This window comes from Clytia hemisphaerica, unplaced genomic scaffold (genome assembly GCF_902728285.1).
Source record: "Clytia hemisphaerica strain Z4C2 unplaced genomic scaffold, Clytia hemisphaerica genome assembly, whole genome shotgun sequence".
Taxonomy (NCBI): domain Eukaryota; kingdom Metazoa; phylum Cnidaria; class Hydrozoa; order Leptothecata; family Clytiidae; genus Clytia; species Clytia hemisphaerica.
In genome coordinates this window covers 736,656-761,310 of record NW_027104543.1, presented here as the reverse complement: position 1 = coordinate 761,310, position 24,655 = coordinate 736,656, and the positions used below count along the sequence as shown (strand labels likewise).

The 24,655-nt window shown below is 36.8% G+C and overlaps 1 protein-coding gene across 1 annotated transcript; it reads left to right on the top strand.

Annotated features, from left to right (window-relative positions):
- The first annotated feature begins 689 nt into the window (after nucleotides 1-689).
- Nucleotides 690-22,657, top strand: LOC136822646 (low-density lipoprotein receptor-related protein 6-like). The gene is made up of 15 exons (XM_067078915.1): nucleotides 690-802; nucleotides 7,831-8,245; nucleotides 8,512-8,894; nucleotides 9,448-9,573; nucleotides 10,004-10,255; nucleotides 10,741-10,936; nucleotides 11,188-11,527; nucleotides 12,290-12,479; nucleotides 12,834-13,236; nucleotides 13,838-14,217; nucleotides 14,722-15,666; nucleotides 15,888-16,040; nucleotides 16,392-16,649; nucleotides 17,264-17,383; nucleotides 21,549-22,657. The coding sequence occupies exons 1-15, from the start codon at nucleotides 751-753 to the stop codon at nucleotides 22,517-22,519; spliced, it is 5,184 nt and encodes a 1,727-aa protein (XP_066935016.1). The 5' UTR covers nucleotides 690-750; the 3' UTR covers nucleotides 22,520-22,657.
- The last annotated feature ends 1,998 nt before the right edge of the window (nucleotides 22,658-24,655 follow it).

Sequence of the window (24,655 nt, the reverse complement as noted above, 5' to 3'; positions counted from 1 at the left end):
CGAATATACATGTGAATTTGTTTTTTTGAAAGAATAATTAGTTTTAACTAGAAAAATTGCTACTTTTTTTAAATCAAACAAACTTCAAACTTTTAATGCTTGGGACTATAATTTGAAAATTCAATTCTCCTAAAAGCAAAACGATAGTAAAGGAACGTACGTAAAATACATAATACCGCGGACGCTTTTCAAATTACGCGTCACTTTTCTGCGCCAGTACCCTTTCTGACCGGTAAGATTTGTGAACCAAGGGGAATACGGGGATATGGGTACGCTAACACGTGTGTATGTGGTCCTTCTACACGTTGTAGCATTTACGAGATAAATAAAATATTGGTCAAAAATAATAGCTTTTTACTTTTTGTTCAGTGTACAGTAGTTCGCTTATCACTGTATATGATTAATCCCATCAATTTTTTCTCTTTCTCTGTACTGATAAAATCGGTAAAACACTCAAAACGATTGATATGAATAACAGATTTCATCAAAATATTTCAAAATCAAGCAAAAACTTTCAAGCAAAAATGGGTAGAGGTGAAGTAACCGGTGCAGTCGATTTGAACGCTCGAATAAGAACAACTGTCGAATAAGAAAATTGTTTTGTGTATTCAGACATCTACATTTCATGGAAATCGATACATTTTCATGAAATGATCATTCGAGTAAATTTATTTTAAGTATAATATAATCAGAACCAAAAAGAAATATAGCTACGAGATGCAGCTTGGTTGTCCATTTAGATTTTAGACGATGGTTGTAGATGAGTTGTTTTTGTTCTGTTCCCTGTCAACACAAGTTCTGGGTAAGTTTAAAGATAACCTCCTTTATACGATGATTCAGGACCTTATTATTCCATTGAAAAAGTTGTACATCCTTATTTTTTTACAATTTATACATCCAACCTAAGGTTGTAAGGATCTGAGGATATCATTTTGTTTCGACAACCCTTTTGTTTTTGGAATCTCATAATCAGCAAAATTCTGGGTAATACTATCAATGATTTTGATGATTATGGATTTATATGTAGAGACAGACTGTCAATCAAATGGAATCGACAATCGCACCAGTCAAACTAAATCAAATGCAATCGAAGGATAATAAAATTCAATTGTTGAACACGATTTTAGAGCACGATCAAATCTCAATTGAATGTTACACCTCAATCTTCACATCGGATTGATATTTGAGTGCGTTTGATTGAGATTTGATTGCGTTGGATTGAGATGGTAATCCATCATACGCATATCATCCAGGCGTCCGCGCTCGATAGGATCGATCATCGGAACGGCTCGATGACGGATCGATATGTGATCGATGGATTACTTATCGATCCGGATAGGAGATCGATAGAGGATCGATACTCAAGATTTTTTTAAGCTTATGATTAGTTATCGATCTATCATCGATCTATCATCGATCTATCATCGATCTATCATCGATCTATCATCGATCTTTTATCGATCTTATCGACCCTATCGACTCTTTCTAAAAATCGAGCTCTAATATAATATTAATCGATCTTTCTCGCTATCGATTACCTATCGATTACCTATCGACACCTATCGATTACCTATCGACACCTATCGATTACCGTAAGTTGGTCTAATGTCGACATCCGTCTTCTAATTTCGACATCCTTCTTTATAGATAGGAATAATAAGAAGGTTGAAATCACTTATAGACTAAATAAAGATTTTTCCTCTCATCGCGCTAATCAAAGTCAATCAGTGATTCCGACTTTCCTCAGTTTCTATTGTTCCTATCTCTAAAGAAGGGTGTCGAAATTAGAAGACGGATGTCGACATTAGACCAACTTACGGTACCTATCGACACCTATCGATTACCTATCGACACCTCTATCGATCCAATCAAAATATCGACCATTTTTTTTATATTGATTAACTGATCCATATCGATCTAATGGCGTCAAACCGGATTTACTTATCGGTACCGTGAGAGGTCCTAAAGCCGACAGCCCAGCCTAAAGCCGATGGGGTCTTTCAAAGATACAAACTAAAATAAAAACAAACCTTTCGCTGTGACGCAACGAAGTACCAAAGTGTCAACTAAACTGAGAGATTTGATACATTAACCAATTGAACCAAATAACAATCATTGCTTCTTATAACAAAACATATTTTTTTATTGCAATATGCACAACGTCATAAATGACAACAGTAGTAACAGCATCATAAAAAGTAACGAGATGTTTTGATTTTCCAAAGCACACGAAAATATAAAAGAGGTCTGTGTACGAGCGTGCTCATTTTGAAACGTTACGTAATCAAGCCTGGTTTCTATTACTTTACACTGGCACTTGGCTTGATTGCGGGGCTAGGACTTTGTGTAAGGATACATCAGGATACATATAGACGACGTATATTACATTATATTATATATTACATGATAAGAATACAAATAGACGACGTATATTACAATTATTATGTATTAAATGACACCTTGCTCCTATTCTAGTAAAGATAATATATGTCGTCAAAGAGTACATATAAATGAAGAGCTGTCCGATTGCGGGCCTTCCGTAAATAAACATCCGGACTTATAGGTGGTAAAGAGGGCGTTGATAGTTGCCGCCTCATTGATTCGATGTTTGTTATTCAAATTAATGCTACCGCATCCGCCCTTTTTCCAACTTCGCGCCATTTTTACAATTTAGTCTGTTTGTTTCTTGATGGAAACCAGTCCAAGTTGTTTCGTATTTTTCCCGCACAAGTCACTTTTATTACAAAACTGTTATCGTTTTAAACATGAGCAACTGATCCAGAATAAAAGGTAATTATTTTTACAACTCGCACTTTTTAATTACATTAATTGACATCTTGACATTACAGCTATCTTGTTAGATGTTTTGTTTCGAGAGTTCTAGCAATAGTTTATCGTTCAACTTGGAGAGGGAATGTTTGTAAACATAGAATTTTTTTTCATAACAGTTATTTGGGGGGTCGGAATTAGGCTGGGCTGTCGGCTTTAGGACCTCTCACGGTACTTATCTGGCACCCGATGTAGAAATTTTCTTTCGACACGCTGAGAAAGCTCTGGGAAGGTCGGGGAAACTTTCAACATCTGGAAGGTTTAGATTACGGAATTTCGCCTGAGCCCTAGCTCCGAACTTAAAAAAGTGGAGGGGGGCGGCTTAAAAATGGCCGATATGGTACTCTCGGGTACCTGATATAATAAGCGCCCCCCCCCCTTTTTAGAGCCTGAAAAATTAAATAAGCTTATTCGAGGATTTACGGGCTCGATGTATGATCGATACATGATCGATACATGATAGATGTATAATCGATTTATAATCGATGAATAATCGATGCATAATCGATTTATAATCGATGCATAATCGATTAACGATCGATGACGAATCGATTAACGATTGATGACGAATCGATTAACGATCGATGACGAATCGATTAACGATCGATGACGAATCGATTAACGCGATGACGAATCGATTAACGATCGATGACGAATCGATTAACGATCGATGACGAATCGATTAACGATCGATGACGAATCGATTAACGATCGATGACGAATCGATTAACGATCGATGACGAATCGATATACTCGATTGAAATACTAGCTCGATAATGGATCAACGAAGGATCGATACTCAAGACTTTTTAATGGCTGAATCTTCCATCGATCTCCTATCCGGATCGATAAGTAATCCATCGATCACATATCCATCCGTCATCGAGCCGTTCCGATGATCGATCCTATCGAGCGCGGACGCCTGGTATCATGCTTTTCCCCTATTTTCTACTTTCCTATCTTCTATCCTGATTTTCTGACTTTCTCAAGTGTTTCTAACTGTTTTCTAAGTATTTTTCTGAAATTTCCCAGTACCGGTGAAATAGGTCTCCTACTCCTACCTTCAACACTGTTCTAACTTGGGACGATTAGTCAAATCTTAGGTTATCAATGAAACTTTCACCATCTCATAACTGTCAACTGCTCTTTTTTTTCTCTTTTTTTTTTTTTTTCTATTTGGTTGAGTTGCAGGAGGCTTTAGAGGCCTATTCTCGCAACTATAGACGCTTACAAATGAGCGTCCCGTCAGCACCTTGAACTGACTACCCAATTCCCCTCACATGGCATGGGTTGACCCGGGCGAAGGAACATTCACTTTCCAAGTGAACTGCAGTGAGTGGGAATCGAACCCTGGCCGCCTGCACAGAAGCCAAGGTCGACTACCACTATACTACGGCACCTTTGAGTGGTTTCATTTTCGATTTCAAGCCAACATCTTAGCAACGAGGTGCTCGCCCATAGTTACAGGGGTTTGTGCAAAAAACTAAACATAGAAAATTTTCCAAATCCCTCATTTCGATTAATGCAATGAAAAGTGAAACTTTTCTATGTTTCACTTTTTGCACCTATTCTTCAAAATGAAGATATTTAAGATTTTAAGTTCTTCTTTTATTCAATGATTTTTTACGGCACTTTGTTGACAATCTAACTCTCACATCAAATTTCCGCTTTCTTCAGTAAATTGAAGATGAGAAAAAACCTAAGCCACGGATCACAGATAGAAACAAATATATGAAGGGTGGGATTTTACAGCTGCCCGTCGTGCAAGGCACTGAAAGCCACTGGTGCCAAAAAGAAGGGCCGTTTGAAATGCTTCAACCTCATTGGTGGAAATTTGATAAACAGCTGCGAAGGAGGGCTGGGAAGAAATCAGTAGAGACCACTTGCACTTTAGTTTTTGTTGCTGATTTCTATAAAAACTTCTCTCAGGGATTACTTGTCAATGTACATGTACACATGTGTTGTGTCAACTTGTTAGCATTGTACTGTTGTAAAGGAAAAGATAAAATAGGTAAGACTAGCCTAGTTTCTAATCCTGATATAGGAGTTTAAGTGTAACTAGGGACTATCTGACAAAACATGGGACTGCAATTCAACCACCATTTACCAAACCTCCAAAGTCATTTGATTTGAGTTAATGAATGGCGTATTAAATAATACGTGATCTCTTTTTCGCATTGAGTAGGCTTTTAAATCAAAAGATGAAAAAAATCAGTAGTGGAATACACGTGAATGTCTGGAACAAAAAAGACCAAATTAATGGCAAAACGATGGAGGGGGCCCCCAGCGGTCTGCGTGAATGGGCATTTTCGGTTGCGTGAATGCGTGAAAATTGAAAAAAAAATGCGTGAATGCGTGAAAATTGAAAAAAAAATGTGTGAATGCGTGAAAATTGAAAAAAGTTAGTCACACATTAGATCGTGCATTCTCTAATTCTTCAATCAGCCTCAAGTCATTTTGAATGAAAACAAAGTTAAAAAGGGCGCGCTATCAGTGAAAGTTATCATGATATGTTATGACAGAAAGTATGATTGGTTAACTTGGTGGAGTTATCAAAACAAATTTGTTGTCAAAAGAGATTTTACAGTAAGTGAAAAATACAGGCCAGATATCCCATAGTCCCATGTTTCGACCAATCTTCCCAAGTTAGAGCAGTTGACGGTAACTGCTTGCGCCAATGAGACACAGCAAAATGCTGTCATTCACAAATACTTATAGCGTGTAATTTACAGACCTTAATTAACAAAGCTACCAACCGTACCGGTGCCCCTACAAGGATCCCTAGGGGATTCTAAGTTAAGTCTCAGGGTACAAATGCCCCTAAGAAGGCCTTCGGCCTTACATTGTGACTCTCGAGCTCCAACCCTAACTGATAATAACCGAATCCCCGTCTAGGTTCACAGATGGAAAATTTTCACTTGCATTCTAAAGTATGATATTGTCTGTCAACTAATTGAGATTCTATTGTGTCTGATTGAGATTCTATTACATTCAATTGATATTCAATCATCTTTGAATGTGTTCGATTTCGTTCTGTATCATCTTTATAGTTGTTCCCTCAGCAATAAAAATGTGATAAATTATCTTGTCTCTAGGTAACTGTTGTGGAGTAATTAGTTATTCAATAGGCTATCGCTTTCTCCAAAACAACTATCCAGACCTGCCAACTTGAGATGTCCATTTTGCATGAGATAAAATTTGGGATATCGGGGAAACATTTTTTCGAGAAATATTTTTTTGGAAATCAGAAAATCAGGCAGACTATTCTGTCAAAATTCTGTAGATCAGAGAAAGTTTTTTCAAAATTTGAAAATGTGTGAGATTGCGTGAAAAATCAAGTTTTAATCCAATAAATAGCTGGAAATGAATTTCTGAGGAACCTTATCTCCAAAATTTCTCGAGATTTCTCTTAAATGTGCTAAGTCTAACCAAGCAGTATTTGCTTCCTGGGTAGCTTAAGGTTATTGTAAAATCAAGACTTTGCAGATTTTTGGTTATGTAAGACTTTCTTAGTGCTTTTAGATTGCTAAATTGAAATTTTTAGGTTAAATAAACACTTGTTTTTCATTTGGTAATCTGTCAGTATACAATGCAAGCTTTAGGGAAAAATCATCAATAAGTTTTAGAATCACTTCATGAAAAATGAACTCAACACTATGAAACAAAGAGCTGATATTCAGATCCAGTCATGAAAAGATTGCTTCAGGTTATAGGGCTGGATTCTTTTTATTTCAATACTATTCCAGGGCTATTATTGAGAAGATCTAGACCCCTCTAGAAACTATGTAGGTGAACACCTTTTGATAAAAATAAAATCGCTAAAATGCTCAAAAGCTGAGTGAGTAAGGCTTAAACTTGTCAAAAAGTGAGTTTTGTGTCATATCTAGGCTGCCATTATGGAAAGTGCAATCAAGGTCACATAATTTTTATTGGATATTTTGATACTGTGAGTACTTTCAGAAAATCAAAAGAAACCCATGTGACCTTAGATGCATAGTGCGGAAAGGGGTCTGATCCCCCCCTTCTTAAATGATCCCCCCCTTCTTGACATCCCCCCCAACCTTTAAAAATGCCTATCCCCCAAGGGTTTTGGGCTAAATTTGTTATGGTAAAAAGGGAGGGGAAACAGTAAAGAAAAATTAAGTCTGGCAAATAGAATACCACTTTTTAGTGAAAATAAAGAACTTCCTTTCATGCAGACCAAATTTCATAACAGTGCTGGAAAATAATCTACAATATATGTAAGATCCCCTCCTTGCTACCCCCCCCCCCCCTTTTTAATGAAAATTTCTGATCCCCCCCCCCCCCTTCTTCACTTTTTTGGAAGGTGTCATCCGGCCCCCTTAAGAAAGGGGGGGGGTTCGAACTATGAGATGTAACTTGAAATATTTTCTAAAGTCAAAGTCTCAAACTTCAACCAGTCCTCAAGCTGCTATTATGGGTTTTTAGGACACAAAATTGTGGGATTCTGAGTTTTTTTTTATTGTCTACCAAATATCCAAAAATGAAGGCAAGCAAAATTTCATACTGCAAGATTGTCTAAGCTGGCTGGTTCTTAGAGAATATGGCTCTTAAAAGTTGAATTTCACTTGCTTGGACTTGAGAGGCTGCCAGAATAGGTAGAAATAATAAATATCCCTTGCCAAAATAAGTAAGGCAGATAGCGAAGTTGCAAAAATAAGTAGCCTAAGGCAGATAGCAATAGAAGGGTAGAGGGAGTGCTTGCTATGTTTCTTCTATTTATTGATTTGTTAGAAATTCATAGAGCATTTCTTTGTCAAACCATTAAATGAGGGTTTCCAACCATGTCCTAACCTGCATCAACACTGTTCTTTTCTTACTGAATTATTCAGCATCTTGCCAAATTTTTTTAAACCAATTGAATTGTTAAATGAAATTATTATTTGCTCAATTGTGATTAGTTTTGTTTCTGTAGTTGGCCTGTAGTTTCTAATTATCTAAGTTTCTAATCAAGAACTATCCTTCACTTTTCTATTGCAGCTAATGCTGGGGACCAGATTCTATTTTCCAACAGGCAAGATATTCGTCGATTCAACTTTGGTCTTCAGAATTACACATTAATTCTTGGTGGATTGGAATATGTGCGATCCCTTGATTATGACTACAAAGAAAGGAAGCTGTTTTTCATTAGCCTACATAACAGTGAGAAGACAATGATCCAACATACAAGTTTCGTTGATCAAAATGTCAAGCCGAAAACTATTGTTGACACCATGACTCAGTTGGATAATGATTTGAAAAGTCTCAGCGTTGATTGGCTAACCAAAAAGATATATTATACAGATTTGGAACGAAAAAGGGTAGAAGTTGCGAATTATGATGGAACCTCTAAGAGAGTCATTGTTTCTACTGGTCTAATCCAGCCAGAGGGTTTGGCTTTGTTCCCACAAAAAGGGTCAGTATTTTGGTGTCATTGTTTGTTATAATTATTTCTCTTATCACCACTATCATATCACGGTAAAGAATACTTTACTGGATATTACAAGATAGCACTCGTTAAGAAATTTCCATTTTCTTTAACCTGTCATCATAGATTGTACTCCAACCTGAGGAAATTATATCTTTTTGTTACTTTTATTATCATCAACTACACTATCTTTTCATACAAATCTGTCATATATTGGCTAAGATGGTTTCATGAAAAAAATTATATTTTTATAGACTAATGTTTATCACTGACTGGGGAAGTCAAAAGAAGATTGAACGATTTAACATGGATGGTTCAAACAGGAAGGTTATTCATAACGAACCAACTGGTGCTTGGGGTCGCTCCATAACCATAGACTATGAGGCTTCACTGATTTATTGGGGAGATACAAAGTCAAAACAGATTCATGCTATGACTATCGATGGTAAAGTTGTCAAGAAGTTTGAACTTCAACATCCACCAAACTACATATCAGTATCAAGTTCTATGTTATATTGGAGTGATGGTGCATTAATTTCTGGCATTTCCAAATCCAGTAATGGCAATGGAACGATCCACATGAAGGACTTTCAAATTTCTGATTTGAGAGTATTTGAAAGCTACAGGCAACCAGAAGGTATGTATACACCTATAATTATTTTCTCCTTGAAATTGGTGAATATTTATCCCCTTAGTAAACCATATAGAATTGAAATATTTATCTTGTCAAAGTATCACAGGTGACAACAGGACTATTTTTAGGTGTTAACCTGTTCATCAACCTTTCAATTTTTTTCCAAGCATAGGAGAGGTTGAATCTGAAAATATCTGTCTGTTTGTGTGTATTTCTCAAAGCTTTTGGGAAGCTTGGAGACTTTGAAAATGCTTACTTTATTCTTGATGTGTTTTTTCAAATTTCAACTGGTCGATTTTTTGGACTTGGAGGAACTTTTACAGACTACTTGCACCTCCAAATAGTTCAAAAAATAGTCCAGTTTGGTGGACACATTTGACTATTATCATATTATTAATTACTATTCTATCCTATTTAGGTGCTCCTTTTTCACATTTATTAATTTTAGCCTTCTTGTTAAATATATAATAAGTACCTTTTAACTCTACAGCACAGTTTGTTGATGTAGCACTCATTACTATATAGTCATTACTATTTCTGTTATTCTTATTTTAAGTCACCACACCATGTGATGTAAACAATGGCAATTGTAGTCATTTATGTCTGTTGAAGTATGGCGGATATACTTGTGCATGTCCAACTGGAGTTTCTTTGAAAGAAGATAACAAAACTTGCGAGGATGGTACGCATTTGTCAGTCAATTGACTGACTGACTACCTTATCTTCCTATTAACTTTCGTGTAGAATCAGGGGGGGGGATCGGTAGTAAAATCTCAGACATATGAGTAGTAAAAGGATTTTTACGAATTTTTACATATTTTGGCTCACTGTAGGCATGGTGAGTGACGTCATCAAAACAATTTCTTTGTCAAAAGTTACCTCGTATAGTTTTGAACTGCCCCTGGTAGTATGGGTTAAGAGGTTAAGAGTTAAAAAAATAAAAGGCACAACAATAAAAGTTTTTCGGTCAATTTTATTTAATTTTTACCAAGTTCTTTCTTCTTACAGTTTTGTAGTTTTAGACCATAAAAACTTTTTTAAGAATTCCAATTCGGATATTGTTGACAAGGGTTCTCACTATAGTGTTTTGTTTGCTTATTCTACACAAACAGGTATGAAGAAGTTTCTGATCATTGCAAGAAAATTCAACATTCGATTACTCTCGTTTGATGCAGACGAAAGTGTGGATTTTCGTTTGGACATTGCAAAACAGAACATTCAAATGGTCCACGGTGTGATTTATGACGTGGAATATAAACGTGTTTATTGGACCAATTATGGATGTGCACCAGACACACAAACCACTCAATTGAAAGATTGTTCGCAATCTGGAAGCATCAACAGTATATTTATCAATGGAACAGGTCAGATTTACATTTCATTGCTACTCTTGGTCTTTGACATTTTGATTTCAAATACTTGCAATATTGACTTTTGATATAATAGTTCCAACAATAACATCGACAATTGGGAAATAACTGAATGTAAGATTAATTTTTGCTGAGTATGGTGGAAGATTTTGTATTTTGTGAAATTCTTTTTATTCTGATTTAAACTTTTTATCACAAAATTTAATCAAAATATATTTCGAAACCAAAGATTTAAAAAACTCCGAGTTTCATTCTCTAAGCAATCATCAGATGTAACTAAAAAATTAAAAAAGCTGTGTGAAAACATATGTTACAAAGTTGGTGAAATGCTGATTAAAAAGTCGTAAAAAAGTGATACAATTGTAAAACAATAAATTGTCACGAGGGACATCTGGTATGTCTGGAGGGACTTCTCACAAAATTTATGAAGTTTTTTCTAAAGATAACTGATGTGTATGATCATTATGTTGGTGCTTTAGGTTTCAAACAGTTCCTGACAGCTGATATTGAAGAACCAGACCAATTAGCGTGTGACTGGGTGGCGCGTAACATTTACTGGACTGATGGTATGCTCGGAAGGATAGAAGTAGCACGGTTAGATGGAACCGCAAGGAAAGTCATCATCTCAAAGAATCTCCAACGTCCAAGAGGGATTGCTATTGATGCAGCTGATGCGTATGTCTGCCCTTCCGTCATTTATTTTCAATGTCATATGATTAAACCGTAAGGTTCTGTCTAACTATAAACATCGTTCCTCAGTGTCGCCAAAACTTCAAGATATACATGAATCCTACAAGTCGCCAGGCTTTGCAGCCCTAATTTTTCCCCTTGTTGGTTTTCTTGGTGTTCAACCATAAAGGACATTATGAAATAAAGCTCTCTGCTCAATAAGATTAAAATGTCACCCCTTCTCCCTAATTTTACAGGAAAATCTACTGGTCTGATTGGGGAGATAATCCAAAGATTGAACGGGCTGACATGAACGGTGACAATCGCGAGGTCTTGGTCGACAGCCGGAACATTGTTGAACCAAATTGCATCGCTCTGGATACACAACATCGTCGCTTATATTGGGTGGACTCCAAAAAGTACACTGTCTCTTACATCGATTTATATGAAGCCACAAGGAAAGTGAGAACGATTTACGAGCAATGCTATCATCCATTTGGTATCACCATCTTTGAGAAGTATGCCTATTGGACAGACTGGTCACGCAAACTGTACCGTATGAGAATCACAGACAAGAAAAACCATAAAGAAAGAATTGTAAGCAAAGATTTTATTGTACAATTTTATTTAGCTCGAATGTAATAAACAGTGACTATGAAGATTGGCTCTATCCTCACTGGATAATTACTTTACTAATCGAGTTATTTTACGCAAATAGGTTACCCTCGCGTTAAATACAACTGTTTAACAAAATTTGCGCAATTTTTGGAAACCCTGCCTTTTGTGAAGATATTGGCACACTCATTTTTCCCGTGTTTAATACTTGATTAGTCATGTAGGGCCCTCCCAGTGGTTTGCCTGAATGCTAGCGAGAACTTCACCAAAAACCGGGATTTTTCATTCCGTTTCTTGGTGAGTTCCACTTTAACGATTTTTGAAAAATAGAAGCCTTTCAAGTGTATTGACGCAAATTCGATTTTTTTTCGAATGTTTGGAGCCCGAAAACCTGGGCTCTAAACATTCGAAAAGGTCGCAAAGTGGAATAGACATTAATTAAGTACAAAATCGTAGGTGACGTCTGTTATAGGTTACGTAAATACGTGAATTGGAAAACTCTGCGTGAATTTTGCCAAAACAAATCGTGTGATTGCATGAATTTAAGGTCCGCTGGAGGGGGGGGCTCTTATATAAGTATAACTAGGAAAGTGCAACTAGGTAAACCAAAAGAAACAAGGTGCGATATAATGAATAAAAAAAGTAAAATCAGCTGTTTTACGCTATTTCGTTCTCTTTCCGAACTTCACCAAGTAGTAAAAAAGTGTAATCAGCTATGGCCTAACAAAGTTTCTATTTTTTCAGATTATTGACGTGATAAAGGATGTGATGGGTGTGAGTTCAGTTGATAGCAACCTGAAGTACAGTCTCAACCCTTGTTATTACAAGACCAATAATTGCAGTCATTTTTGTTTCGTGAAACCCACCAAAGGGCGTGCGATGTGTGAATGCCCAAGCCATATGGAACTCGGTGCCGACGAAAGAACGTGCAAAGGTACATTTTATTTCATTTTCCTTTCTTACTCTAGGGTACTTCTTTATTGGGAACGTTTGAAATTGCGAACGTTTGAACGTGTAGTACGTACAAAAGTAACAAGCTCTGATGTTAGAGTACAAGCCCTAAGTAATTGGAATTTGTTTGGGGTTAAACTTTCTGTAACTCGAACCTCTACTATTTAAGTATCTCTATAATTCGAACAAAAATATTTGTCCCATCAGCTAGAAAGTTGTACAAAATACTTTCTATAATTCGAAGAAAATTCTTTGTCCCTTGAAGATCGGTCAACTGTAGACCTTTTGTAAACCTTGAGATATGCAAGTCTGTTTTATTTTACTTTTTTCCATTTAGTACCTTCTGGATATTTGGTCTATTCAACAAACACTGAGATCCATAAAACATCAATCGATACATTCAATTTCGATTTCCGTTTACTGTCGGAAGAGATGACGAACCATGCTGTATTTAGCATCGATTTTATGCGAGAAAAAATTATTTGGTACGTTGAAGAGACCCAAGGGGAACGATCCTCGATACGATCAGCCTACCTGAATGGGACCAATGTTAAAACGGTGATGCACGTTGATTCGGCAAGTTATGATATTTTCACTTTGGATTGGATATCAGGTAATATTTACCTGGCCAAATCTAATTACATAGAAGTTGTGAACCATGACGGTACGTTCCGCAAGAAATTGATTTACAATGAGAATTTGATGAACCCGAAGTGCATTATGGTCGACCCGCGTCTCAGGTAAAATATTCTGTTATTTGGAGGTGGAAATGTTTTTCTTCTGCTCTATCTTTTATCACGAGGCTTTGCTATACTTTTATATACAGTGTGTCCCAAAAAAAGCAGACATATTTTTATTTATAAAGAAAAGCCCACGTGAGTTGTGCGAGCTTTTATGACTTGTATTCATGATATGCACCATTGCAATGTCTTCCACGGACCCAGCAGCTGATTGGTTGAAAGTGACGTATTGAATGATTTTACGTCACTTGCAACCAATCAGCTGTTGGGTCCGTGATGTAATGTCAGAAGACATTGCAATGGTGCATATCATGAATACTTTATACTTCAGCCTTCAAAACCTATTCGATTATCTTGGGAATTGAATATCTATTAGCAGAGAGAAGTCCGCTTTTTGGGACACGCTGTATTTTTATTTCCATGTGTTTACATCTTCTTAGGTCTAGTAGATTGCCAGGGATTGATTCCGATTTGATTTTTCGATTAACTTAAACGAATCTCGAAGGTAAAATATAAGGAATTAGATTTATCTGATCATTTTGAAATTGAAACGGCTTGTTGCAATTTTGTTAATAAATCGCATTTTTTTTCTTTTTTGCAGGAAACTATATTGGATTCAAAAAAGGAACGGCTCATATCTTTACCAATCCAACCTCGATGGGACTGAAATTGAAGCATTAGTAAAAATGAATCCTGACATTTGCGCCGTTGATTTCAATACGGGAGTTATCTATTGTTTATCCAACCACAGATCACTGATCGCTTTCGATCCAGTCCACAGAAACATGACGGTCATCCGTTCATACGTCACCAAGTGGACTAGCCTGGCTATTTTCCACGACACCATTATTTTTACTGATTATTCGAGTAATGTGATTGGTCAAATTTCAACTAAACCAACCAATCAGGAGCCGGCAAAGGACTTGTTGAAAGTTGATCAGCCATTTGGTGTACAAATCTTGCATCGTGATGTTCAAATAGGTAAATGTTTGTTTGATTTGTTCCAATTAGTCCCAACTTTTTACGGACGTCTGCTTTTAACAACTTTTCTGAAATTGGGAAGGAGATAAAACCATAAGCTCACAATATCTTAACAAATCTGTATGTTTTTTGGCGCACCCGGTATGTCTGCTTCTTGAATTTCTAAGAGCGTAAACTTCAGTAATGTTTTATTGTGCGAGCTAATAAGTCAAAGATCGGGCAGATCCAAGTTATAAGCGAGTTTATGCATCGGAGGATATCGAGGACGACGATTAGTGAAGTTGACGCAAAACAAAGTCAATGATTGATGCACGGCTCTATATCTAAACAGACGGCGGTATTTTGGTGTTTTTACCGTCGTCGAGCAAAGTGGACAGCGATTTTGGCGACATGTCAACTTTGCTTAATACCGTCTTCTTCGATTTATCTCGAATACATAAATGGTAAAGAATAACGTTCGCGTTCTATATAACCGTTTTGATCATTTTTTTATTTCTGTTTCAGGCACCAACGCTTGTTTTCTCAAAAATGGAGGTTGTCAACAGTTTTGTTTCGCCGTCACCGAGAAAGATGTCAAATGCGGATGTGCGACCCATTACGCTTTGGGTGAGGACGGTCAAAGTTGTGTGGATCCGCAGAGTTTTCTAATCGCTAACCAAAAGAATAATTTCATTCGTATATTATTTGCTGACGGCGTGCCTGATCATCTTTTACCGGTGACGAACGCTACAAACGTGGACTCGATCGCGTTCGATTATATCCGCGACAAAGTGTACTGGTTGGACAAAACCACCAATCAGATTCATTGCATCAACCAAGACGGAATGAGCGGTTTCTCTACCGTCAACCTTATCAACAAGAAATCATCCAAAAACGATATCCAAAAGCCATTCGATTTTGCACTGGATCCGTTCAGTAATAGTTTGTTTTGGACGGACGCAGGTCGGAACACGATCAATTTTTATAACATTCACACTGGTTGCCGGGGAATCGTTTTCAACCATAAGGATTATTCCCCGCGTAAAATTGTAGTCCGCCCGGAGATCGGTCGTCTATTTTGGACGTCTGCCGACGAATCTAAATCAACGCAAACCGATCTGGTCTCGATTTCATTCGCCGGTACCGATAAGAATGATTTGGCCAGCTTAAAACGATCTAAGATTGTTGATCTGGTCATTGACGACTCTTCGCAACTGTTGTATTACTTGGACACTGAGAAAAATAAGATTGTAAGCATGTCGTTACAAGGTCAACTTCAATTCCAAACACTCATCGAGGCAAAATTCAATCCTGTTTCCTTAGCAACAAACGAGCAAGATATATTTTGGGGAGACAATCATATGATTTATAAAGTCTCTAAATCAGCAACCAATCAAAACAGTGTAGTTTTCCACGGACGCTACGAATCGTTGTCTGAAATCATCGCCGTCAATACAAGCAGGAAGAACTGTAAGTATTCTACATCACATATGTGAACATCTCCCTCGTGTTTTTGATACTCTTTCATAACATTTTATCGTCGAATCAAACATTTTTAAAAACATATTTTATAAAGATTTTTTTCAATATTTTCTCGATAAAGTGCCGGATAAACATGAAACTCAAAACGTTAAAGTTTTGATTTGAAGAAGTTTGTGCTTTCCTAAAGATCCCAATTTTTTTATTTCAAGTTGTACATCCTTGCATCAATAATAATGGCGGCTGCAGTCACATTTGCCGGATCTCATATGAAGTGAGCTTGTCAACTAAAAACACTCCCCCGAAAGCCATTTGTGGATGCCCCATCAACTATCGGCTGAACGAAAATCACAAGAACTGCTCAAGTAAGTGACGTCGACGTCATTTTCATTTTCAATTTTATAAAAAGCATCCATTTTTTACCTCGCGTATTGTCTGCTTTGATTTGATATTTTTCGAACCAATCACGCAAAGGGTTGGAGCCCAAGCTTCTTGTGAAGTTGCAGTTGATAATGTACGTTCAGTAGAAAGTATAAGAGGGAAATTTATTGTTGAATTGATAGAATTTTCTATTCCCAGGGTATATCAACAGGTCTCTAGAGAAAAGATATTCAAAAAATGAGGTCATAAAAATTGGCATAAAGATTATTTTCATCATACTGTTTCGTTTTATTTCGGACATATTGTACCTTGTATTTTTTTCTTTTACTATTCAGTTGTTGAGAGATGTCAACTGTTCGAGCTTTTTTGTAAAGAAGACAGTCGTTGTATACCCAGCTCCAAACAATGTGATGGCCGTAAGGACTGCTCTGATGGACAAGACGAAGACGAGAGTATCTGTGAATTCCCTAAAGCGCCTTGTCCGAGTCACTACAGACAGTGTGGTGCAATCGAGCGCTGTGTGAAAAAAAATCAATGGTGTGACGATGTGACCAATTGTCCGAACGGTGAAGACGAAACGAATTGTATTGATGGTAACATTTTGTATTTTGATTTCTTCGCTACGAAAAGTCTTGTGTGATGCTGTTTCCAATCAATGAGATTTTAGGAGTGGAAAACAATGCTATGGTTTAACTACAACTTACTTAAAATTTTTGTTTACAATACAGATTTTTGTTTACATTACAATCTGTAGTGAGTCAAACCATACTACTGTGTTTTCTTACCAATGTCATGCCATAGCAAAAAAAGTATATTTTCTGGTGAAATGTATTCTACATTTTCTGGTGAAATAATATTCTGTGATTGACACTTTTTGAAAAAATACCGGACTTAAGGCTTGGGGACGCGAGTTTCTCGCCCCCCCCCCCAAGACTTTACTGTTATTTAAATGTTCTGTCCTTCTAAGTGTTCTTAAAAGTCAGATTTCGAACCCCTGCTTTAAAAAAATTCCATATATTGGAGTAAAAATTGTCTGTAAAATTGGCGGTAAATTTTTATTTTATAATGCTCTGGCCCAATCCCTAGGCTGCTGGCATACACTAACGGAATCGTGCTCCTTATACTACCTGTGGTTTTGAAGAGGTCTGCGATTCAGACCGAAATATCTTTTGTTGTTTTAAAGACTCAAAAAAATTTTCTTTTTCAGTTGAAGGATGTGAGAAGGATGAATTTATGTGTGAAAATGGAGTGTCCTGCATCTCATCAAGTCTACGATGTAATGGAGTTTCTGATTGCTCAGATGAATCGGATGAAAATGACTGTCCAGGTTAGTACACATAGTTTCCCAGCCCCTGCTTAAGGAATGGGTCTCGGACTGGTATGCGTATGCAAAATATCTTCTAATTACGAGATATGAAACTTGAAATATCTCAAAAAATGTTATTCTATTCTTTTCTTGCCAAAAGTCAAAAAGTTGCAACTTCAATATCTCGCCTTCTGAACCATTGTAGTTTAGTCTGTTAGACCAAAATATCATAACAATACTTCAGTTTGTGAAAAAAGCATGAAACTTGGCACAGACATGCACAATTGTATTCTGAACAAAAAAATTGACAGAGACACGTCTGAAAACCACGTGACTGCTGACGTCAGCACTTTTTTGCTGACGTCATGAAAATTTTTTGAAAGTATACAAACCATCAAGTATTATATACCATTGGAAAGGAAATTCAATTTTGAACAACTTTTTTGTTTACAGTCTTTGCTGAAAACGAAGTCAATAAAAGTTAGAAGCCTCTGAAGTTGACTTGTGACGTCATCAAAAATTTTCAAAAAATCTATAGTTACAAACCACCAAGTATTATATACCGTTGGAAAGGAAATTTCATCTTGAACAACTTTTTTGCCTACAGTTTTTCATGAAAATAAAGCCAATAAAAGCTATTGAGTGTGTTTTGTAACATGGTTGAAATCGCAAAAATTTAGGGTACATAACTGATAGACGTCTAAAGAGAAAGAGGATGCTTTTTAAATGCATCTTTACTTTGCTTTGTTGCTAAAATGTTAGAAAAACATTGCATTGCTGTAGAACAGAACAGATTAAAAGACATTGCATTGCCTCAAAAAGTGTTTGTTGTTGTTTGGAAGGAACCAATTTGCACACGTGAAGTATTATAGTATTAGAATGTAATCTTGCTAGCAGCTAGGTTTAAATTCTTTAGCGTTGACTTTTATTTCTGCTATTCATTTAGCTTTTTGAAATAGTAGAAAATAATATAGAAGGTATAAGATATCAAAATGAGCCAATTTGAGTTAGTAGAGCCAAAAGTCGATTTGGATGTTTCTGAAATAGCGCAGCGCGCTGAATCTAAAATAGATTTTTGATATAATCATCACTCTAGATGGGCGGACAGTAGTTTGAATGTTTTTGAATTGCGTTCCTATAGCTATTTATACATTCTTCTGCTTTGATAGGGTTCGACAGAAAGAAAAATTTACTTTACTTTATCACTTAATTTTAAAGAGAACAATAGTTTGCCTCGTAATATCGAAAGAATTGATCTCAAAAGAAGCAGTCATAAATAAGTCATGCAATAGTCTCTACAATAAACAGAATGAACGTAAAAAGAAAAAGTTCTATTTTGAAGTGCTTAAATGGCCTTAACAATCAAAACAAAAAAATGAAAATTGAAGAGCAGAATATTATCGAGGGTAAATTGTATCAGATTCTGGGATGCCTTAGCGTTTGTTAAACGATCATTTGTGAATTAATTTGTGTATGTAAAAGCAGCGTCTCGTTGTTCGTTAAACCACGCTTTGCTTTGTATATCTCAATATAATTATACAAACGTTTCGGTAGCCCAACAATTTAACTTGAGAACTGTTTTTATCTAAGTTATCTTGAATCTAAAATAGGCGACTTTGATATTGATGTATAACTTTTACCATTATAATTCAACTTAAGACTGATAAATCAATATTATTCATCTGATAAGTGTTCTGACATCGACACCATGGACAATGATCCAAAATCAACATATTTTTATGGAACAACAATATCCAGCACATCCACATGACCAGCGCTCTAATACACGAATAGACAAATCAATCAACTCGACAGCCATGGTTTGTCATTGGTTTGTAAATTTTCCAAAGTATCACTTACTCTCTAATCCCTGGTCAAAAGGTTATTATCACGATGGATCGACCAGTTTACGCATTGTGGAAGCAGGTGCAGTGAATGTACAACGACAGATGCAATGATGTCATCTGAATGATTGGTCCTCTGCTCTGAAATGATCTACATGGGTACAACTGGCTTGAGAGCTCAGGGTGGGTAGAAGCACTGAAAAAGGCAAACGTGTCCACACCAGGTCGTATCGAAAGTTTCCTATCCGGATCTAAAGTGAAAAGAACGCGGTACGCACATCAAATATCACCTGCTGCCTGCTTGGGTGGCACTTGCAAGAAAGACATTTGATCAACAAACTACAACTTCTGATTTTGAAAGTTGGAAAGCATCTTGCTTGTCAGAAAATGCTAAGATTCGTTTTTGGTTTGGCCTAATCGATATGCAAGTTCTGTTATTCGATTAGCCTACGCGATGCGGACTTCACTTCATTCCTAAACATTCTGAAACGTATATATGTCAATGGATGTTTTCAATGGATCATGCGCATTATTCCCGTTGGCTTCCAGTCTTCATCAATGATTTGGAAAAACTTGACAACTCGACACGAAGCAAATTCGAAAAGAGATACTTCACCATCAAACGTAGTAACCGACCGTTTTCAAACATCGGAATAGATCAGGCCCATGAACAAAACAACAAGCTTGTCAAAATTCTTGAAGGCACAGTTGGTTTGCTTGACAACCCCAAAGCCCTACTTAGATGGTCAGTCAGCAACCTCATCATCGCTGAGATGCGCGAAAGTGATTGTATCGCGTCGGATGAAGATGAAACTGATTTGAAACACCATGAAGATACTCCAGCATTCGAGAAGCAGTTTCGTAAGGATGTCAATCCACTTGTAGTTGCCGTTGGAAAAATAGGTAATCCGTTCATAGAAAAGGAAACAAACCTCGTTCAAATCTCATCCAAAAGTATTCTACCGTCAGAGGCTACAAACCAAGTAAAGAAGGCCGAGAAGACTGGTAAAAATCAATTTCAAACCTTCATCAAAGATCGACTCCAAAGTGAGAAGGGAAGAAGTCCCTGTATGACGTGATTCCAAAGAACAAGCTCCTCATTTTCAAGCAGTCCAATCTGTCTATGTGAGCTAAATCCAAAGAAAGAATTCAAAGCTTAACTGCAGACAGAATACTTTTTTCTCGTCTCTTTATCGCTTGCCAGTCACGAAAAGGAGATCTTCAAAACTTCTTTTTGCACGAGAATCATGGGTACCCTCTTGCCATCTCAGAATATGGCAGACTGAGGAAAATGCACTGCCAAGTCCGATTTTGAAACTTATCTCAAGAAATACGTTGGCGAACCAGACACGTAGGCACCTCAATTCTACATGAAAGTTATCGATGGGCCTGCATTTGTGAATATGAACGCTCCAGCTAAGACATCAACCACCTCCAATTGCTACTCCAACCAGCTGAAGATATTATTTTCAATTGCGTCAGAGGATCTTTAATACGGTGGTTAGAGTATAGAGTGTTAGTGATTAGCCTATTAGTATTAGGTTTCCATCCGTTGTTTCAGTTTTGAAGGAAAAATAATGGCGAAAAGTTAAGGTTTCTTAGCCTAAATATTTTAATTGGTAGAACGATACTGACTATTTTTGAAATGTCACAAGCGTTCACTTTGACGTCTAGTTTTTATTGAATGGTTTTCATAATAAAATGTCAGCAAAAATGTATTCAGCATGAATTATCCTTTCCAACTTTATATACTGTAAATATATACTAAAAATTTTTGAAGACGTCACAAGTCTTCTTTAACTATTATTGACATCATTTTTATGAAAAATTGTAAGCAAAAAAGTTGTTCAGAATGAAATTTCCTTTCCAACGGTATATAATACTTGGTGGTTTGTAACTATAAATTTTTTGAAAATTTTTGATGACGTCACAAGTCAACTTCAGAGGCTTCTAACTTTTATTGTCTTCGTTTTCAGTAAAAACTGTAGGCAAAAAAGTTGTTCAAAATTGAATTTCCTTTCCAATGGTATATAATACTTGATGGTTTGGATAAAAAATGCAAAAAAATGCTGACGTCAGCAGTCACGTGGTTTTCAGACGTGTCTCTGTCAATTTTTTTGTTCAGAATACAATTGTGCATGTCTGTGCCAAGTTTCATGCTTTTTTCACAAACTGAAGTATTATTGTGATAAGCCACTGGACTATTGATAATTTGGTATAGTAGAAAAAAAATTGAAACGATGGAAGGAAATCTAGGTGACCCGCTTTGAAAGTCAAAATTCAATTTTCAAAAACAGGCCAAAGATATCAAACCATCTGATTACAAATTGTATATTTTTCAGAACCGACCTTACCAACGCATTATCCAGAGACAGTGAACACATTACCGAGCAGTGAAGCGAACAATTCGAACATGTTGGTGGCCGTCATCTCTGGTATTATCGTCTCCATCATCGTTATCATGGTCGGCATCTTATTCTACATCAAAATCAAAAACTCCAAAAAGAATCATGCCAACGCCCAAATCAATGGCGGACATTGGGCGTTACAGCAATTGAAACCGTTACCGGGATCTGATGACCACGCGAAGAGTTCAGTATCAACGTATATATCGAACGACCTCTCGTATTACGATCGGAATAACATGACCGGACAATCAGAAAATTGCGATTCCGAATTTAGCCAGTTGATATTTAATCCACCGCCATCACCGGTGACTGAACGAGCTATGTCCACCATGACTGACACGAGAACTGCTCAATTATATAACGATTATAACGACACTTCTAATACAACGTGCGATTTATGTCATAGAGATATGGAGGAAGAGAGCCTAGATGAAGGCTTAGGAGGTGGCCACGATGCTCCTCCACCGACCATTGTATCCTCATTAGATGATGTCGACTTGTATTACCCTATAACTAAAAACAATGACTGGAGTCAAAAATCAACTATATGCGATGATTGCCAGTCTACAATAGGTGGTAGCCAGGCGGAAAGTCAACCTAACGGGCGTCTTCGAGAACGCCGTGCTCGGCGACATGATTCCAACGGGCGACCTAATGGACATTTACGTAGCATTCACGAGAATATGAGTGAGATTGACACTTCTTGGATGTACGACAATCCTGGTGGTAATCAGTATGGCGAGGAGTCTTTGTTTATAGACAGTAATGGTCATTTGTATGACCCGCCTCCATCGCCTTGTACATATCTTTCAGAGGAGGACAGACCGCCCTCGCCCACTTTTAGTGCCTTACATGGTCGTGAACATTTTGCGCCGCCGCCTTCGCCAACTAGTCAACTTCTATGATATTAATTTTTTATTCTTTAGTTAGATATTCTAGAATTTGGTTGCGTTGATGCTTTATACCGTATTTAGTGGTCAGACAACAGTCTTTTTAAAACCTTATTCGAGATTCAACAGAATTTAAAACAAACGCTTACTATGTACGTGTACTGCTGCGTCTACGATTCAATGACGAAATATGTCACTTTGAGGTATATAGTCGGAGTTTTTTCATGATATTTATCACCACAATGGGCTCAAAGTTTTAACCCGATCTCTAACCTAAAGCGACTTGCACCACATCTTAAAAAAACAATAAAAACATAAAATGTCATCAGTCCAAGTTTTCCAAAAGAAACTTTTTCATGTGAGGACATGTCGAAAAAAACTCAGTTCTTTTTCAGGGTCAGCGATTCTTTTGTATTTGCTTCCCGATCGGCAAGTTAAATCTCAGCCCAAAGTTTCACAAAATTCAACATCCCCCTAATTAAAAAACAGGTCAAAATTAACTCGTATTCCTGTTCTGAGACCATCATAGTGACGAATATGCGGAAATATTTTAAGCTAGGTAAGTTTTTAGAAAGAATTTCGAAATGGAGAATCGTATTTTGTTTATAACGTGACCAATTAGATTGTACATTTTCTTTTTTTGCAGATAAATTATTTTCTATTGTATCATATTATATATAGTAAGTTTTATACGAAAACTTTTGACCTTTAAAACTAATTGTATTAAAATCTGTTCCCTGTTGCCGTTCTAAGAACATTCGAGCCTGAAAATTGTTTCAAAGAAGAGAGCCAAAATTTACTGGTTCTTATAAAAAAAGTCTCTATCTCTATTCCAGCAACGCCACCTGTTTTTCCTTCCTATTTTCCACTCCTACTTATCTTACTCAAAGGGTTCAAAACACATTGAAATACACATATTTGTTTTCTCTGAGCATTTGGTCTTTGGCTGGCGTGAACAGTGTACAGTATATTACATATCTTACTTCCTACCTAGGTGTTAGCCTGGTTGCAACATAAAAAAAAACGTACTTCTCTTTGTTGTGTTCTCAAGGTTGACGAATCAGACTAACTTTCGGATAGGGCTGAATAGGGGCCCCGAAGGCTACCAATTCCTCATGGACTAAACCGTCAGTCTCTTCCCGAACTACGGAAGTACATACCAAGTATGAGTATTTTGACAGGGAGAACCTTTGAACTACCGTTTATCCGAAAGCCAGCAATAAACTGAAAATATTAATACAATTCAAAAACATTTATCTTTGTCGTTTGTTTGTTGTCTTTTCCTTATTAACGCCACTGAACTTTCCGTTCGACCCGATTGACACACTCTAACAATCGTTCTTTCTTCTTTTGAAGTCTCGATTGACCAGTGATACCGGAAAAATAATGTTTAAAGCTTGCATTAGATTAATTTTTTTTTTTTTTTTTGATGATGAAACTGTACAGATGTTCAAGTGAGCCGAGGGCGATAATGAAAAATGCTACCATTTTTATTAACACACGCTACACATGACAAACTCGTTCCCAAACCGTAAGGAAATCCGTTTCCAACTCCCTTCGTCCGTCGGAAACTTCATGTGTCAAATGTTATGCCGAATAAAGAAAACATTGATTTTGTGGGAATTAAGGGATATTGTTTAACGTGGGGGGTGGCGTGTATTAGGATACTGGGTATGTGCATGCCGGGCCTCCGAACCCTTAGAGAGATAAAATTGCTAAAAAAGTAACCCTTTAACTCGAGCTTGCGAAAAAAAACTGGCCCTCGGAGAGACTAATTTGATTTAAAATCTGATCTTTGCAACCCTTAAAAAGACTGGGGAAGGTGAAAAACTCGACGACCCTTATAGGTAAGCACATATCCAGCACCCTACCGTTTGCGTACGCAGCATTCGAAAGAACAACTTTTTCCTCTTTCTGCGCCGAGCACAAATTCTGAGAAATTCTGTTTAGTCAGCATAGAGGCGTGTCTCCTTTCTACTCGATGAAAAATATCTTTGAATATGATATGAAAAGGCTTGTAATTCTATCAAGAATCAAATTTTTCATGAATTTTCCTTTCTCCATGTGTTAAAAATCGATTATTATCAGGTAAGTAAATATTCTTGCTAGGAAACAAGTTGGATAAGTTGGAAAAGTAAGTGATGTTGCAGT